The 19,067-nt window shown below is 35.3% G+C and overlaps 1 protein-coding gene across 1 annotated transcript in view; it reads left to right on the top strand.

Moving 5' to 3' along the window:
* C5 (complement C5) overlaps positions 1 to 19,067 on the top strand; it is a 28,292-nt gene that overhangs the window by 4,220 nt on the left and 5,005 nt on the right. The window contains exons 6-32 of the mRNA XM_087753325.1: positions 1,352 to 1,434; positions 1,930 to 2,020; positions 2,344 to 2,449; positions 3,193 to 3,319; positions 3,662 to 3,777; positions 4,006 to 4,206; positions 4,808 to 5,011; positions 5,474 to 5,683; positions 5,867 to 6,016; positions 6,896 to 7,025; positions 7,345 to 7,410; positions 8,000 to 8,200; positions 8,868 to 8,958; positions 9,398 to 9,474; positions 10,124 to 10,263; positions 10,947 to 11,168; positions 11,761 to 11,821; positions 12,435 to 12,524; positions 12,744 to 12,956; positions 13,106 to 13,181; positions 14,056 to 14,215; positions 14,691 to 14,786; positions 15,084 to 15,255; positions 16,012 to 16,217; positions 17,026 to 17,178; positions 17,549 to 17,611; positions 18,424 to 18,505. Coding sequence (XP_087609451.1) covers positions 1,352 to 1,434; positions 1,930 to 2,020; positions 2,344 to 2,449; positions 3,193 to 3,319; positions 3,662 to 3,777; positions 4,006 to 4,206; positions 4,808 to 5,011; positions 5,474 to 5,683; positions 5,867 to 6,016; positions 6,896 to 7,025; positions 7,345 to 7,410; positions 8,000 to 8,200; positions 8,868 to 8,958; positions 9,398 to 9,474; positions 10,124 to 10,263; positions 10,947 to 11,168; positions 11,761 to 11,821; positions 12,435 to 12,524; positions 12,744 to 12,956; positions 13,106 to 13,181; positions 14,056 to 14,215; positions 14,691 to 14,786; positions 15,084 to 15,255; positions 16,012 to 16,217; positions 17,026 to 17,178; positions 17,549 to 17,611; positions 18,424 to 18,505 — 3,587 coding nt within the window. The remainder of the gene's footprint in view (positions 1 to 1,351; positions 1,435 to 1,929; positions 2,021 to 2,343; positions 2,450 to 3,192; positions 3,320 to 3,661; positions 3,778 to 4,005; positions 4,207 to 4,807; positions 5,012 to 5,473; positions 5,684 to 5,866; positions 6,017 to 6,895; positions 7,026 to 7,344; positions 7,411 to 7,999; positions 8,201 to 8,867; positions 8,959 to 9,397; positions 9,475 to 10,123; positions 10,264 to 10,946; positions 11,169 to 11,760; positions 11,822 to 12,434; positions 12,525 to 12,743; positions 12,957 to 13,105; positions 13,182 to 14,055; positions 14,216 to 14,690; positions 14,787 to 15,083; positions 15,256 to 16,011; positions 16,218 to 17,025; positions 17,179 to 17,548; positions 17,612 to 18,423; positions 18,506 to 19,067) is intronic.

Genomic DNA, 19,067 nt, shown 5'->3' with positions numbered 1-19,067 from the left:
TTTTCTATAAATGATTATGTCAAGTTGCAGTTGTGCCTCAGGGCTCTAGTCAGAGAGAGAAGGACCCCAATAGAAGTCTGCATGAGTCCTTTGAAGCATTTTCTTGGCTAATATATCTTACAAATGCACTTCCCAGTGTAGATACATGTACCCATTCTCAGCCAAGATCTGACTGCATGTAGATTAACATGGTCTTCATTCAAAATGACCTTTCTGATAGATCCAGTCACTGTGAAGCACTTGCTTTTGGCCATAGTACAAAGTTTTGTTATAGAGCTTTGTTGGTTTGTTTGACATCATTTAAGATGGTGATGCACTGTAGGACTCTCTATTTTTATTTTTTTTTTCTTCCTTTCCCTAAGTACAAGGTACTGCATGTTAGAACTACGACTTCGATTGTCTATGCAAGAAGTTAATTAAGATGCTTAATCCTTTTTTATAGTATGTGTATGTCAAATTATTATTCATTCCTTGATCCAACTTGAAATTTAAATGTTTCCTTATAACAAACTTATTTGCTTTTTTGTGGAATTTCTGAATTCTTTATTACTGTGCTTTATAACCTTATAAATGGGCTAAGTGTATTGATTTGCCTGTATTTAATGAAAGAACTGATAACTGGTCATACCCTCCAGCCATGTTTCTCTTATTAGGGAAAAGGACTGCATTTTTCACTGACATTGAGCAGATTTAGCTATGTTACAAAACTGGCAAAGGTGAAATGGATGTAGTAGGTAAATTAAAGCAAACTGGATCAAATTTCTTTGAATTGTAAGATAGGAAGATATATACATTTAGATATGCTCTGCACATAGAAGTTCTGTGGGTTTAAGTAAAGCAATTTGAAATGAAGCAAATACCTTTGAGTGTGTCTAGTGGCAAAGAAAAATCATCTGAATTATGGTAAATCAGGTAGGTGACACACGCTAATTCTGCTGACTGCATTGAAACAGACTTGTGGCCAGAAACAGGCATTTGTCTAACCTCAGGGGTGGTAACTGGCAAGTGAAGGAAGGTAGCAAATAACATCTTGATGACCCTGGTTGCGTTTGGAGTCTTCGAAATGTGTCTCTGCTTGTAACTATAAAACAAAAAATTCCGATGATAGTCACAGTATAAGTAATGGCATATTCTTTTCCAGTTTATTTCAATGCTTTAGGCTAAGTTTAAAATAATTATTAAAATATCAAAGCAGAATCTTCTCAAAGTAGGCATGGAACGTGTGCAAAAACTTGGTGCAGGATTGTTCTCTCTAAATAATTAACAACAGGAAGTATTGTTAAGTAGTAATATTTTTGTCTTCAACATTAATTTTTGTCTTAAAAAATGGTTGATTGTTGCCATTTCATAGGTATGGAATTTGGAAGATTGAAGCCAAGTATAAGAAGAATTTTGTAACCTCAGCTGTTGCCAAATTTGAAGTTAAGGAATATGGTAAGATGTGCCCATACTGTGAAACTTCATTTTTATATGTTTTCTCAGTGAAATTTATAGAGGACAGCTATACAACACAGAGGAAGAAAATACAGGAACGTCTGAGGTAACATTGACCTGCTTATACACAGCAATGGGATGCAGCGTAATGCCAAGCGGCAATGTCAGTTCAAGCTAATCAGTCACATCGGTGTAGGACTGTATTAATAAAACTTGCCTCTAAATAGAGTTATTCTTTAGTATGCTGGGTCATCTTGACATAGTTGCACTGATGCAAAACGTGGAGCCAGGGCACCTGCAGATAACTTAGGCCTTTATAACTTGTGCTTCACTGTGGACAAGCTGACAACTGTATTTTGGGGCTATAATATTGTAATTCAAATCACTTGAAACCAACGTGGTCTTTGATGGCTATACAGAGACGTCTTTCTGAGTACCTGGGGCTTACTGTATAAAACCACACCTAAGTGGCTTTCTTTTCTACTCAATTTTCAGCAATGCCAAGCTTTTCCATCGTCATAGAACCAGAAAGTAACTTTATTAGTTCTGACAAATTTGAGAGCTTCAGGATTGTTGTGAAAGCTAGGTAAGGACATTTGGCTTTGATTTCTACATATGTGTATATCTGTTCTTCTTTCACCTGAAGAATGAATCTCCTGTGTCCAGAAGTTTCCTCTTTTACTTCCTCAAGAAGCCTTATCATCACAATCGTTTCTGCTCTGTAAGAGAACTAAGTGACCCTTTTTAAAATTCTTACAAAGTGATTATTTTTCAACAGAAGTGTTTAAAGCTACACAGATATTTGGTTTCTATCTTTTGCCTAGGAAATGACTCTTCTTCAAAAACGAATGCTTTGTTGCAGCCATTAAAGTAACCTTAAAAGCATTTATGTTGTTGTTTTGTTCTCAGCTATTTTTATAATAAAAAGCTTGCAAGAGCTGATGTTTTTCTTCGTTTTGGAATAATTGAAGAAACTGAAAAAAGAATGATGCCTCGTGCAATGCATGTAGCTCGGGTAAGATGAAGCAAGCCTAGTTTGTGTAGATTTCATGTGCTTAGTTCAGGACTAATCCAATTCCACTGAAGTTTTCCCATTAAATTTTATGAGACTGGGTTCCAATTCCTAGTTTGCATCGACAGCTATTCAGTGTCAACTTTTCCTCTGTAATCCTATCATCGGGGGCATAGAACTGCACTTTAAAATGAAACTCAGAGGCAGCATCTGAGACAGAATGTAACTTCAATCTGGTTCCGTTACTCACTTGAGCAAACTGTTTGAAACTTCTATGAAATAACTTTTATGCTATCTAGTACAGAATAAACAAAAGAAATCAAATACAGGATCAATGTAGTAACACCAGATCAGCATAGGAGACAAACAGCTCAAAATTATACTGATGTATTATGAGGAGTCTGTTCTCCACCAGTTATCCCTCCCTCATTTAGGCTGGCCTTTTTGATTTAATCATTGAAGAATGATAAAAGGCATTATCTTTCCACATTTAGTGAAGATTCCTCTGTGTTATTCCTACCTCTTGGGCCTGCATGCAGACTTTGTAATATGTGCCATTGGTTGATTAATTATCAATAATTTTAGGGACTAAAGAGTTCTTCTTCATTTAAACATCTCCACCTTTGATTTCCTCTGAAAATAGACAAGGAACAGAAACGTGTTGAAGTTAGAATTTGCATATAGTGTACCTATATATTATTTCTAAATTATTGGCTATAAAGTAATGATTGACATTTCATTTCCAGATTGAAAATGGAGTTGCTGAGATCAATTTTAACAGTAAGAAAGCAGTGAGTTTTATAGGGTTTCAAAGTCTAGAAGAATTGGATGGGTCATATTTATATATTGTGGCATCAGTGTTGGAGTCTACGGGTAAGTTGCTTTTTAATGGATTTTTTTTTTTTAACATCTGCAAATGTAAACAGAACTAGAAAACAAAACTATATGGATAACTTTCCTAGTGTCAGACTTTCTTTAATATTCAGAAATCCTTCTTCCAAAAACCTATAAGGAAGAACAGCCCATCCGTCACTGTAAAAATGTTTAGGGATTAAACTTTTTTTTGGCTATTTGTTTTCACAACAGTGCTAGGAGTTGACTGGTTTGATGCAAGGACTTCACTGTAACAGACAGGTTGTGCTGCCCTTTGAAGGCAAGTGGAGAAGATACAGGGTCTAGGATGTGATTCATAAAAGGGACATAATATTTTGTTAGGTGGTCTCAGTGGTGAAGCAGAATTTGCTGGAGTCAGATTTGCTGTATCTCCTTACAAATTGAGTTTGATTGCTACTCCTCTCTTCGTGAAACCTGGACTTCCGTTCTTCATTAAGGTTAGTTAACATAAGCAGTATTGTTTCACGTTACAACATAAACCCCATAATGCAGAAGCCTTATTCTTTTTTGTATATATTACTGTAGGTCTTAAGAAACTTTTAATTTCCTTTGACCTTTTACATTTTTTTAACTTGCTATTGTAGAAAAAGCTTAGCAGCTTGAAAGTTTTTTCCTTGAAAGATGTCACCATTCATATAAGAAATGTTATTTGTTCTGATGAACAGGTGCAGGTGAAAGATACAATAGATCACTTTGTTGGAAATGTCCCTATAACTGTCACTGCAAAATCACTTAATGAGCAAATGGATGAGACGAAGTTGATATCAGAGGGTTCAGAATCTGGGAGAAGAACAACAAGCATGAATGATGGCACTGCTTTGTTTGTTGTTAATATCCCATCTGATAGCAAAATATTGGAGTTTCAAGTGAGTTAAATTGTTCCATTAATTTATTTCTTCGAGGGTTTAATTCTGTACCTTTGCAAATGCACAACACTAATGGGATGATTTTACCCTCGCAAGTTAAGAGTTTATAAACTTAGAGACTGTTACAAATAATCAGTTATGAAATGCAAGTGCCGTAATGAAATGTTGCTTCTCTATTAAATTCTTTATTAAATTGTTCTGAAACAAAATGTCATAATTTGTCACATATTTATTTCATAATAATTATTAAACAAAAAATTTAAATGAATTGTGTGAAAACAAATCTCTGAGAGTGCTTCCCTCACTATGTAGGGAGGCATATCATTAACTTTTTCTGCTCTATTTATTTATGTATGTGCTTCTACACTACCATTTTATATTTGACTTGATATTTATAGATCTTTTTATTAAAGAAAACATGGAAGTGTTGAGTTGACTTTTATTAATACCTCTGAATAATATGTTGCAGAATGCTTTTCATATTGTTATTATTTGTTTTCTTAAATATAATCCTGTACTTAAACTATTCAGAAGTCAGGACACACACTTCTTGTTTCCTTCTTTACTAAAAAATTTTTCAGACATTTCATTATCTTTTCAGGTAAAAACTGCAGATCCGCATCTTTCAGATGAAAACCAAGCAAGTAAAACCTATGAAGCAAAAGCTTATTCATCATTAAGTCAGAGTTATCTATATATTGACTGGGCTTCAAACCACAAAATACTGAAAGTAGGGGATTTCATAAATATTAATGTATATCCACATAGTCAGTATATTCATAAAATACATCACTACAGCTATTTGGTAAGTAAAATACTGAATTGTGATTTAATATATGGTCGTAGGTGAAAAACCTCAACAATCAGGAACTATCCTCAGCATAGAACACATGCGGCTCAGACAACTGCTCCTTCCATATACAATCTGTCAGTCTTATAGTAAAAAAATTGTTAATGGTCTCATGTTTAAATTATGTGTTGTCTCCATTGTTTTGAATTCTCATCTGACATGGACTGGGATTAAGAACAAGTAGTGCTACTCTCAGGAGCTATTTCAGGGCTTGAAGCAGAGAGGAAGAGAAAGATGTGCAGAGACAGCCCTTCTTTTTAGGGGATGAGGGAGAGAGCTACCTTCCCTTGAACTAGACCCACTGGTCCCAAATGCATTTCTGTGTGTTGGATTATATCTAAATGCAAGTAATTATTACATGTAAGAAACAAATATAAAATCTGACTTTTTTTATTCTCCATCGTTTTTCTGTTACAGATCATGTCAAAAGGGAAGATAGTAAGCTTTGGAACTCAGAATAGAATTAAGGATTTGGAATATGAGCATCTAACTTTTCAGATAACCCAAGAAATGGTTCCTTCAGCACGTCTTCTTGTTTACTACATAGTCATGGGAGAAGAAACTGCCGAGCTAGTAGCTGATTCAGTTTGGCTGAATGTGGAACAGAAGTGTGGGAATAGTCTTGATGTGAGTAGCAAAACAGGCACTAAAATTTGTGGGTGTGCATTCATTTTATGGTCAGATTTTAACTTGGACTTAAACAAATTCTTTAACACTTCCTCAACTTTAATTGAAGTGTCTGCCTTCAGATGCATTTATTTTGGAACAATGTGCTTTTTAAAATTACCAATATTTGTTTCCAATTTATAGATGAAGCTGCAATCAAGCAAAGAGATACTCAATCCAGCAGAAGTTGTATCGCTTAACATGAAAACAAAATTTAATTCCTTTGTTGCTTTGTCATCTGTTGACAAGGCAGTATATGGAGTCACAGGAAGAGGAAAGAGAGCAATGGAAAAAGTTAAGTAGTAGCCACAAAAGAAAAACAAGTTGCTATTTGTTTCATGTTCATATTCAGATAGTTATTATGTGTCATGCGTTCAGTAAGCCTGAAAATAGGCAGAAGAGGAATTCAATCCAGGATAAAAGTTGCTGGTTTAAATAAAAAGAATTAGTTTACGATATTTTGTACAAGTAAATTGTGGTTTTAAAGGCAGATCTGAACTGTCTCATCAGAACCTTTCAGAGTTGGCTGAAAAGAGGTTGTGGTGTTCAAGAGCTCCTTGATCAAAGAGGCATGGAGACTACACTCTCCTACTTAGTTCTTCTATAATCTTTTCAGGTTACATTTTTAAGGCATACTGGTAGAATGATATGACAAATGCTGTTATGTTCAGTGGGTTATAGAGGTTCTCAGTCCTTGTAGAATTTTAGATACGTGTGTACGGAAGTAAAACCTACTTATCATCTGTCACTGAAAGAATTCCATTCCTGTGATAAACCATGGTGGTTTTTTAGTAATTCAGAACAGGTAGATACAAAATACATAGGAGAAGAATAGGAGAATACTTTTGCAGCAGCCTTGAATTGTTTGAATCTGGTTTATAGCACTATTGAATTAGTTTGAAACAAGCCAGGCTGAGTATCAGAACTGTTATAAACGCGTTAGTGAAGCACTGCACCTTGATTCATCTGCGTGACTCTCTAACTCTGATGTGGGCTACAAGAAAGTGGCTGTGTTTGTGCTGGTGCTTGAATTAGCTCAAATATCACTAAATGGTATTCTTCAGCGCGTTGTGAGAACGTCTTCCAGTCTAAAGTGGCCTTTCTGCAAGCCTCTATCATTCATCATGTGAATATAGCACATTTTGGTTAGCTGCTGATGCGTTTTTTCCTCAGATGATGCTACATTTGGAAAAGAGTGACCTTGGGTGTGGTGCTGGAGGAGGACGGAACAACGTTGATGTATTCCGAACAGCTGGGCTTACATTTTTAACTAATGCAAATGCTGATGATTCAAATGAAGCAGGTATATTCCTTTATTTTAAGCATGAAACTGTGGATTTTCTTTTCTGAAATATTCTATTGTAACTCTCAGTTATTCTGTTGGAACTTCATTAAATTAATAGGGGATGCATATACTAATGATTTTTGAGGGAGCAAAACATTATGACTTGTGGATCAGTTATTGTAATTGAAATGAAAATACTTTTATGTAATTAAAATATAAACAGAAAAAGTCTCCCAAATTTTGAATGTTATTTTATGGAATTATTTTTAAGTGGGCTATGCTATTACAAAAAAGGTCATGTCTTTTGTACTTATTTCTTTCTTTATTTTTTGAACAGATGAAACTTGCAATGAAGTTTTAAGAACCAAACGGTCTGACTTCAAGGAGCAGATACTCAAAGAAGGTGTTGAAAAAATATTTTAAAGTATATCATTTTGAAAAATAATTATGGAAAAAAAATCACATCCATTAGAAATCAAGACTCTGAGTGTTTGCTTACTACTTTTAATTATTGTTATTAACTTAATGGAGAGAGACTGGCAAATATGGAAGATGACTTTAGAGAGGACTCCATTTATAAAGCCTCTTAGCCATATGCCAGATTTGAAGTCCACAAGATTTAAGTACACATTGAAAATACAGCATATGTTTAAGGTCTTTTCTTTTTCTGAAGAGACATAGCCTGAAAACTCACAGTGCTACCATATGGCAGTCCTTCCCAGTGACCAAGTCTGTCAGAAGAACCTTTAACTGTTAAATCTTAAAATGTAATAAAACTCCTCTTATCTAATTTATATTTTTAATGCAGAATAGTAGTGATTAAGTGTGTGTCACTGGCTTTTGAAAAAATGAGAAGTTTGTGTTCATCCTCAAATCTGTACCTCCACTGAAATTCTGCAAGTTTTAAAAATACGCTTAGTATAATGAGTTAAGATGCATTTGAAAATAAAAACCTCATCTCAAGGAAGGGAATTATTTTATTATTATTTCAGCATCCAAATACGTACATCCAGAAATTCGAAAATGCTGCATGGCTGGAGTAAGAGCATATCCAGTCACTGAGACTTGCAGTGATAGAGCTCAGCGAATTCGGAGTAATGAAAAGTGCATTTCTGCGTTCAGAGATTGCTGTGAATTTGCAAACAGACTGCGGGAGCAAGAGCCTAATAAGCTTCTAATACTGGCGAGAATGCGTAAGTACGAGAGCATTAAGTCTCCTGTGGACGTGTGGTGAAACACTTCCAGCAGAATATGGGTAAATATAGAGGTGATAGCTATCTAATCTATTAACCCCTCCCTATTACCTGCCAGGGTTATTCCAGAGAGAATTTTACCGGTCTCCAAAGACCTTGGTTGTATACCCCTAAAGAGGCGTAGGAGAGCAGTTCTGTACTCTGATAAGAGCTATGTCCGATTCACCCATACTTAGAACAAGGACAACTGCAATAAGAGAGCATCATTGCCTGTGAAGGCAATGCTAAACTTGAATGCTAAATTTGAATCCTTTACCCAGGCCCAAAACAGCCAATGGGTAACATGAAAGGAAAGATCAGTGGGAGTGTAAAATTTCTTGTCTCTCATTCTCTCCCTATAATTGCTTGTTAACCAGTTAATCTGTCTGGATATTGGACAGGTATTCACATGTGTAAATAGATGAGGTGGGATTAGCACGGACTTTTGATTGAGGGTATTCAGATGCCTCTTTGCTTGTATCAGGACGAACCTGAGGCAAGTAAGCAGAATACAGTATCACAAAAGAAAAAGGTAATGATTTTGAAGCCTTTGGTGGAAGGCCGTTGGCAGGTGGTTTGGTTTTGGGTTTTTTTTTTTTTTTTTACTTGCTTTATTTGTGTTCTTCAGATTTTGAGGCTGTCTTGGAACTGGATGAGACACAAGTTCGTAGCTATTTCCCTGAAAGCTGGTTATGGGAGGTTCACCAAGTTTCTCCAAGGTACTATTTTTCTCAAATCAGTTACCAATTTTCGACTTAGTCATCAGTTTTATAGATAGTAAATGCTAAAATTGAGGCAAGTTGGGTAGCCTTAGTTGTACCCGAGATGTGTGCTAAAATGCAGTCTTACACAAACTATTCCTGCCGAGTTTTCCTCCATGCGGGATATGCTGTCTGGTGCCCAGATTGTTGAGTCACTTTTCCTTTTGCTTTCGACCTTGCTAAACACCAGCTTCAGTGAAGTCGGCTAAAACCAAGTTTATTCAAACAAAAATCCAGAAGTCATGTTTTTTAAATATGCTCTCATATCTTGTCTTACCTAAGTCTCTTTTAGATACAGGAGTTGCTCTAGGCATGTACTGTCCTTGTGTTGATTAGCTGTTGGTGTTAACAGGTGGCTTTTGATAATGTATAAATGTACTAACACTCCTAAACACAGGTCAAAGACTCTGTCTATCACCTTGCCTGATTCACTGACTACCTGGGAAGTACAAGGTGTTGGCATTTCTGATAAAGGTAGGTACTGCAACCTAATTAGATTGCGGCTAAAGAATTAGGGAGCTTTTCTGTTTGGATTTTGCAGAACCTGTCGTTGCAGTTGACACATATGTTCTAAAATGTTAATTTTCTCGTTGATAAACAGGAAAAGAAAACATCAAAATATATATTTTAGGGAAAGGAAATGACTTCATTTTTTGTTACATTCATTTCTTGAATGGGAGAACAAAGGTCTGTCTAGCCTATCTTGTGTTTGACAGTGACCTATAATAAATGACTAAGAAGAATATAAGAACAAATAGTGAGTGGCTCTTCCCTGGCACAACTTTAGTGTCCTGCTATCAATAGCTCAGGGACTTGAGGAGAGGAAGAAACAAATTTTCCGATAGATATGGTAGTCCAAACAGAAAATTTGTTTCTCATTTTGGGAAGAAGGAGAAGCAGCCCAAAGGACTGATATGTCAGCAAGTACATGTGAAGAGGGGGAGATGGCAACTTGGAACAGGAAGCAGGAGTCTGGGCACTTTTGAAAAAGCTCGGACAATTTCAAAGTACATATTGAAAAATAAGTCATCAGTAAAGGTGGCAAGTATGGGAAGACTTTTTCAAACTTGTTTATCAGAAGGGTGGATAAGATGGGCTACTTTTATTTTTTTAATTTTCTTAGGTATATGTGTTGCTGCACCGTTGGAAATGCAAGTTGTAAAAGATATCTTCCTGAGCGTTTATGTTCCTTATTCTGTGGTGCGAGGAGAACAAATTGAGTTAAAAGGATCAGTTTATAACCATAAAGCTTCTGCAATTAAGGTAATTTGTGGTCTTAGTGAGTTCTGCGGAACGATTAACATAATAAACTAAAGTATTTCCCCTGCAAGTATCCAGCATAAACAGATCCTTGGATCAGACTTCTCCAGGCCTTCAGCTAGTGTTATGTATGCTCTACATAAATATGTAACAATTAAATCCAGTCATTAATTGTTTGGTTTCCAGCCACTCCACTGGTTACAATGTTGTCATGCTCTTGCCTAGCAACTTTCCCTCATGAAAGTTAAAATACAATTTTTCTGTTCCAATTCTTTGGACACAGTGTCAAAAAGCAACGAGACTTTTTGAATTACCTGCTCCAGAGCTCACAGATTACATTGTCTAGGGATTTAATATAAAAGGACTATTTTTAAGGCAATACATTCAAACAGAAGTGCAAAATTATCATTGAAAAAATTCGAGTATAGTATGCAAAGGGATGTGTATGAAGCAGGGATGTGTGTGAAGCCTAGTATAGTGGTTCCCTGGTGTTGCCAATGAACATTTGTTAGTGTGTCTCTAGTGCAAGTAATAGTAATTCCAGAATTAGTAACATTGCTCATTGTAAACAGAAAAGTAGTATTACACTAATAGAGTGCTCGTTATAATATTTCATTGACTTTAATATTTCTCTGGTGTTGTGCCTGTCATGGGAGTGAAACATTTAATATCTTTCAACGTTTCAGTTCTGTGTTAAAATAGCAGCTGGAAATGGAATCTGTTCTTTTGGAGATTCTGCAAGTACTGGATCGAGGATACGCAATTGTAATTTTAAGACTCTGGATGGCGGTTCTTCGTCACCAGTTACATTCAGAATACTTCCTTTGGAATTAGGTCTCCACACTATCAACTTTACGTTGCTGACAGCCAGGAACAGTGAAACTGTAGTTAAAACTTTACGTGTAATGGTAAGAAAAAATCAAAACATTTGTAGTGTTTTTGAATTTCATATTGATTCTGTCACAAGAAATAAAAATATATTAAATCAATATATAAATATTGCTTTATTTAAATATTATCAGAATCCAAAATATCACATGATATCATTGAATTCACTGAGGTGTATGCAGCGGAAAAATTCATGACTGAGTATTTGAGTACGCACGTTTTTAAACCTTGATTATAAGAATTGTCAGAAAGATTATATATATATATTTAAATAGATTATAACTTAGTAAGCAAGGAGAATACTGTATTCTAAGTTATTTGGTTTGGATTTTCAACTGCTTAAGTGTGCTTCACTGAAAGACACTTTTTTGTAATTTTATACTTTCCTAAGCTTTTATTTAAATCTTTTGTTAGATTTTCTCAAGAATTTTGGGAGATAGAACACTAGCTTAAATGTATGTAGAATAGATGTGGAAGAGTTAAGTAAAACTCAGCGATGGAGAAGGATGTAGAAGGCAAAAATACTATGGTTTTAAACTGTTGTTTCAGCTTATATGTTTGATTAAGGAAAAGTGTTTTCATTTTCTACTTCTTTTCTCTTAATGATTTCAGCCAGAAGGCATTAAGAAAGAACTTCATGCAGGTTTCACTTTGGATCCACAGGGTGTTTATGGTAAGAGAATTGATCATATATGTATTTACTTTGTTTATTTTTTCATTTTCTTGATTCATGATGATCGCGTTTTCTGTAATGTGAAAAAATTGCCATTTCTCCTTCCTGAAATATTCTTCATATGTTCCTTCCAAGGATTTCCTGTCCGCTCATTGACTAACCAATCCATCTTAAAATAGCTAGTCTTTCAAAAAAAAAAAAAAACCTGGATTCATTTCTTAAAGGAACATTTATATGTATCTTTTACTGTGATACAATACTAACCTTTTCTCAGTGTGCTTGAAAACCAGTTAGCAGGCGCTTTCTTAATGAAAATAGAATATGTTCTCATTTAACCAGAGATGAATCTGAAACCACAAAGTTTAGGTCCAGATCAGATTTTTTTCTTAACAAAAAAGGCAAAAGAAAGCTTAAAGTGTCTGCATCTGTTCTTTTTCAAAGGTTGATATTGTTTGCATGTGTGTTTGAGCATGTTCCTAGTTTTCATGTTATCGTAGGTGTTTTTGTTGCTGACTTCTCAGATAGTTGTGACCTTTAAATCTGGCTATTGCATCTGAATCAACTGTTGATTTAGATTGTGCAGTATGATATATATATACATTCTCAATCATAGGTTCAATCAAGAGACGACAAGAATTTAGATATAAAATCCCACTAAATCTGGTCCCTAAAACAAAAATTGATAGAAGTGTCAGTGTAAAAGGTAAGTCGAATTGAAACTTTCAGTCTACTGCATATGTACTTTCTGTATAGATGTTATTTTTCTCCTATTTTTTATTCCTTTATTTAAATCTGTCTGAATGTATTCCTAGGCTCTCCTGCTTTTGAGAAAAGGCTTTGCAGATCACCTTTTTGTGTAGAATTTTAAAGACTTCCTATAGAATGATTGCTTATAAGCAATTTTGTTTTGTTCTTTCCACAGGACATCTTATGGGTGAAGTGATTGCCACAGTCCTCAGTCCTAGTGGTCTTAGTGTTCTTAGCAACCTGCCGAAGGGCAGTGCAGAGGCAGAGCTTATGAGTATTGCCCCAGTATTTTATGTGTTTCGCTACTTGGAAGAGTCAAATAACTGGCAGTTACTGGGTCCCGAAACCTTAACTTCAAGAACTCAAATGAGGAGGAAGATGAAAGAAGGTAGAAAAATGTAGCTTCTTCTCTTGCTTCAGAGTTGTAGAGGTGCATGAGCTTTGCTGAATGAGAAAGATAATATATCTGAGTGAGCAAATACCATTTTAATATAAATCTCTTTTCATAACTTACTTTCTACCTAATATATTCCTTAGGAATTGTAAGCATCTCGTCATTCAGAAATTCTGACTTCTCATATAGCATGTGGAAGAATGGGCAAGCTAGCACGTGGTGAGTTAAAAAGGTCTTTTGATTAGAATGGATGGAAAAGGCTTGTTTCATTCCTTTGCTTTCGTATTATAACTCATTTTTAAAGGGTGACACTTTCTAGTAGGCATGAGAGGTGAGCTTGATGGTAGATTTAAATGGTGCTTACATCTTGGAATAATATCTTTTGTTTCCTTGTTTTCACTTGCTAAATCTTTTATTCGTGTCCATAGTTCACACCATTACAACCAAGCTGGGCCACTGGTTAGGAGCAGACGTACCTGAGATAATTTGTAGGATTTTGCTCAGTTCCGAAACCTCTTCTTTGGGCCTGGAATTTTACAAAAGGACTGTGTAGACCTTGGCTCCCTGCAGAATCATAAGCTCAGGCAAAGTTTGCATCCCAGCTTTGAAGAAGGAAACCTAAGTACAGGGACATGAGCAAGGGCAAAATAGTCATACCTTTTGCTCACACAAATATGATATTTAAAGACTATAAACCAGGAGGGGTAGTACTGTGTGTGGAAAACAGAATCTGCTGTTGAAAATTAGGCAAAATTCATAGTCGCTGTCTTGCCTTTCATAATGGCAAAGGCAGTTGGCTTATAGAAGGAAGGAATAAGATGCATCAAAAGCATCTTAAGTTCTGTGCATAAAAAAAGTAATCTTTTGGGGGTGTAACGAGTTCATGTCACGAAACATGGAATTTGATCCTTGTTTAAAATCGAGTAATCATTGCCCATTTGTGAAATTCAAAATTCATCTGCAATATTTCTTTGAACTGTGGGAGTGTGTAGTATACTTAAATCACAAATAGTGCAAATTTGTGTCTAGCTTCTAGCAATGTGGTAGTACCTGCTAATCAAAATAAACATGATCTGCTTGCTTTCCTTGGCAGGTTGACAGCTTTTGCTTTAAGGATTCTCGGACAAGTTAATAAATATATAAATCTTGATGAAATTTCTGTTTGTAATTCACTTCTCTGGTTGATTGATAACTGTCAAATGCCAGATGGGTCATTCAGTGAATTTTCAAATTACCAACCAGTGAAACTACAGGTATGAAAACCAAATGTTTTCTGTGCTTATACAGTAAAAGCTGGAGTCACCAGGAGGTAATGTGTTTTAGGAACGCAAGATATTTTAGGCTGCATTTCACCAGGACACCTATTCAAGACAATTTTGCTAAATTTGCATTTTTCTAAATTGATTTAAAGAACCGCACAGTCTTGCAAACCTTTCTGTTTTCCCACTAAAAGTAGTTGCTTGCCACTTCTTAATATTTAGAAAAAAATTATGTAGGTTGATTTTACAGTATAATAGTCCTGGCTTGCCAATAACTTTATATAATTTTGTCTCTTTTTTTACAAATAAGCTCTTACCTTCAAAAGAGTCAACGTATTTTCGGGTTAAAGCAACCTGATATTTCTTACAGGAATTTCTGTTTGCTTCCCCACCTAAACTGTAAAAAGTTCTATTTATTTAAATTAACTGTTGTTTCTATGTATTTATATTTACATATTTTATTTTGTAGGGTACATTACCTAAAGAAGCTAAAGAAAAATCTTTGTATCTCACAGCATTTTCTGTTATTGGAATTGAAAAATCAATTAAAATATGTCCTACTCAGGTAAATAATATTTTTATTTCTGCTAGCAGCTGTGTTCTGGGATTCTAACTTCTTCCATTTTCTGTAACATTTGTTCAAAGAAATCAAGAGGCTTTTTTCAGTTTCAAAGATTAAGATTTATTTGCTTTGTTAGTCTTTGTCTTTCAAAATCAGTAAAAGAACAATAATGAAATTCTGGATCACTTTATTATAACATATAGTGTAGAAGACACTATATATACCTATATTGTCTTGATAGATGTGCTTCTTTAAAAATAAGTCTAACAGATGTAAGCTGTAGCCTGTTCTTCCTTTCAGAAAATCCACGATGCCAAAAATAAAGCAGGAGATTATTTGATGAAAAATGTGCAGTCTGCTCAAAGCCCCTTTACTATGGCAATAACGTCGTATGCTTTAGCTCTTGTGGATTTGAACCATCACTCTGCACAGCTGGCGTTCTCTGCACTGAAGAAGGAAGCATCTGTCATAGGTATCAGTAAATTCTCTGAGTCTGTACTGTAGTTGGCTCTCAGGTAGGCCGTTCTTTTAGTATTTTTAAATTCTCTAATGTGATGGCACTACTTGGAGAGTGAATTTCAGTGATGCTTGCTTTGGGAGAAGTGAATTTTTAGTCTTGCGTGGCCTAGTATTTTTGCTAGATTGAATCCCGCTTTCAGCTTTTCAACAGTGCAATTTCATTAGCTGTATGCAAGTCAGCTAGGCATCTGTCATTCCCCGCTGTGCCACGTTTGTTCTGTCTATAGGCTTTCCTTTTACGCAGGTGTCTATAGCGGATTACATTTGTCTGCCTCCTCATCCTTATGATGTGTCCACTCTCTTCCTTGGCTCAGAGTGGAATTTTTCACGATATCTGCCACTGCCCTCACTTTGGTTGTGTTGAGTTTTCTTCTTAATTTCTCACTGGTTGATGAGGGACTTTGTAGTCGCTTGTGAAGGCTGTTCCTTTTTAGTGTATTCTGTCACAGGGCAAGGGACTCAGACTGTTCCCTGTCAAGTAACTATTTCTACTGGAATAGAAAAGCTTTGTCCTGTCTGTTGCAAGTAGTTTCTAGTATAAATGTCAGACTTAATAGTGTAAAAGAGAAGTAAATCTTCATCTCCTGTTAAACGCAGTTTGAGTTCCTCCTTTTCTCCTTGACCTGAGTAGGCAATAGTTCACCTTGTGTAGTCTGGAGAGAGCTGCTGCTACGTTTCAATCTGAACCCTTCCTTTTATACTTTTGTAGGTGACCCTCCTATTTATCGTTTTTGGAAAGACACCCTGAAAAAACTAGACCAACACACTCCCAGCTCTGTTACTGCCCAGATGGTTGAAACTACAGCATATGCCTTGCTTACTACTTTGCTAAGAGGGGACAAAAACTATGCTAATCCAATCATCAAATGGTTGTCTGAAGAACAAAGATACGGTGGAGGATTTTATTCAACTCAGGTGAGCTTTTAAATATTTTGTTCTCATTCTTCGAGTACCAAACTCTGAGCCATCTTAAGAGGGTAATACCACTAGATGACCACATTGACAAGTTCCATGTCTTATGTATGGGATTAGTATCAAGTGACTCTGTTGCCATGATATTCTTTGTCTCTGGGAAATATGACTTCTTTTCATGAAGTCTATTATAAATAGAAATTTGCCAGCTGATTCCACTGACTTCAGATCTGCTGAACGAAAAGAATCATAGGAGGAAAACTGTTCTCCCAAGTTTTTTATAAAACAGAATATTTCATTTCATGACATGATGTTTGTTCTTGTTTTCCATAAAAATAGAGCGCAGTGTAAGAAGGTATGCATTTTTTCATTGTAAAAACTGTGTTAGTATGCACGAAAAGACTAAAAGTCACACGACAGTTGCCAGATTTCTAATATACTATCAACTAGTCATACTATGCAGAATATTCCAATTCATGCAACCTCCCTTTTTTTTAAATTATTAAAAATCTATGAAGAAACTGATGAGTGCTGTGTTTGTTTATTGCTGTTTACTTGCTTCTTTTTTAGTACTTGCATGCATTTCTTTAAATTGCACAAATACGCCTATGAGTATAGTGTTAAATATGTTACCGCCATGTTAAGTGTACTGCTGAGACACTGCTAAGCTGTTTAGCTAGTAATGGTTACCATTATTTGTAATCACGTTTAAGTGGCAGAAAATAAATTGCTTTGTAATACACTTTTACTTCTTTTTACTTTACTTTTTTTTAATTTCTGGAATTAATTCTTTATAACTGATTTCTGGCAGGACACAGTTAATGCCCTTGAGGCCTTGACTGAATATTCCTTTCTTGTCAAACGGCTTAATTTGGACATGGATGTTAAGGTAGCATACAAAAACCAGGGAAACCTTAATCTGTTTAAACTGACAGAAGATAACTTCGTGGGAAGAACTATGACAGTGAGTGAATAGTATCGCTTTTGAAAAGTGAAAGCAGAATTCTTAGCAACTTGTTAAATAATTATTGCAACTTTGAAATTGCTACTGAAGTAGCTTTTTATTTTAATAAACTGGTAGTAGTTTGGAATAGCAAATGTTTAAGGACTTTGTTTATCTGCTAAATTTAATGCATTTGAATATTCATTTAAATTTAGTATCTCTGCTTGTTCCTATGAAGGTGGGTTTTTTTTGTAGAATCTGTTTGTAGCATCAGGCCTTAATATGTATTTAAAATGCAGAAAAGACAAGCAGATCGTCTGACCTGAATTGTTGCTGATAGCGCTATCTTTATTGTTAACGTGTAACTTTTTGTTTAACATCAATCCTTTAGGTACCTTTGGATGATGACATATATGTAAGCACTGGAAGCAGCACTGGCATAGCTACAGTAAATGTAAGCATGCAACCAATTTTTTAAAATGGAATCTCTGGTTTGTTAATATCAACATTGAAAAAGAAACTTAAATTTCTCATAAACTATTCCATTTGTTGCCCTTACCTTTAGACTGAAGTGATGGGTGTCGTTATGGCTGTATTTTAGATTAAGTACAAGCCATTGCATGACTTACAGCTAATGAGAGAAGTTGTGAAGTTTCTTCCTTTTCATCGGACGTTTTCTGTTCCATCAATCTAAATAGATGATCAACTCGGTTTTAGTGCTCATCAATTGTTATTGTCTCTGCTGAGACAGCCAAGCAGGGAAGACCCATCTTGGTGATCGATTTTGAGAAATTGCTCAATTCTCTGTCATTCTGGTGTTTACTCTGTTTATTAAGCAATGTCATTGAGAAACTGTTTTCTTGCAATATTTAAAGGAATAATTTTCGTATGCCTAAATATGAAGCCGTTGCCGTGATATATTTCCTTCTCATCTTTCATAGCCTCTTCTAGCATCAAACTTAAGAACATCTGAAATGTACATGTTCTTGTGTACTGGTATTTATAAAATATCAGGAGTTGTTTGGATAATATTTTTAGTCTTGTAAATACAACCAGCAAGAATGGTGTGGTTTTGCTGAAATTCCCTATTTCTTTCTGCGCTGATCATTTATTTACTCTGCTTTGTGTCCATCAAAACTAATCATGCTGTACAGACTTGTTTTTACTGGTATTATGTTCTCCATATTATGAGTTTTCACAGTTCTGTGCCGGTTTTGAGGATTGTTTACTGCTTCTGTTTTGTCTAATTTATTTGTACATGTGTAGGTGAGGACAGTATATAATATAATCGGTACTTCTGAAGAGTCATGTGACTTTGAATTGAAGATTGTTCCAAAGAGAGATGATGGTAAAGGCTTAATATGCTTTTAAATATTACTAGTCCGGTCAGTGCAGGGGAGGGAGAAAAAAACCCCTTACTTCGTTTAACAAAGCGTTTCTTATTAAGAATGAAACGGTAATAAATTCTGCCACTTTCTAAATTGCTAGAAGCCTTTTTAGCCCTTCTTGAAACTATTGCCTTTTTGTGAATAAAATTAATTTTTAATGTATTTCTGTTAGGTCATTTTTACTCATCTGTGGAAGAGTTTTTGTAGTTGGGAGAGTGAGGAATACAAACTTCCAGCCGGAGAAAGAAAAATGATGGGGGATTGGGGATAGTTAGGGAGAGTTCTACAAGGTACAGAGAGTTCTAGTCCAGTTACAACAGGGTATATAACCGCATTCTGAGCTTTTGCCATGAAGTAGTTTTAATAACATAAGTACACAGTAGAGTACATTAAGCATTAAAGCTGTCATTTCGCCTGAATTATAAAAGTAGTATAATGTTACTTGTTTGTGGCTAGACAATGAGTTCCTATAAAAATAGCCACCAAAACAATTCAAAGAATTACCTTTCAATTATGAAAATG

Source organism: Nipponia nippon, unplaced genomic scaffold (assembly GCF_047370975.1).
Source record: "Nipponia nippon isolate SJK-2023a ecotype South Korea unplaced genomic scaffold, ASM4737097v1 scaffold_16, whole genome shotgun sequence".
In the NCBI taxonomy this organism is placed as follows: Eukaryota; Metazoa; Chordata; class Aves; order Pelecaniformes; family Threskiornithidae; genus Nipponia; species Nipponia nippon.
Note: the sequence above shows the minus strand (reverse complement) of the source record. Positions and strands in the feature narration are given on the sequence as shown.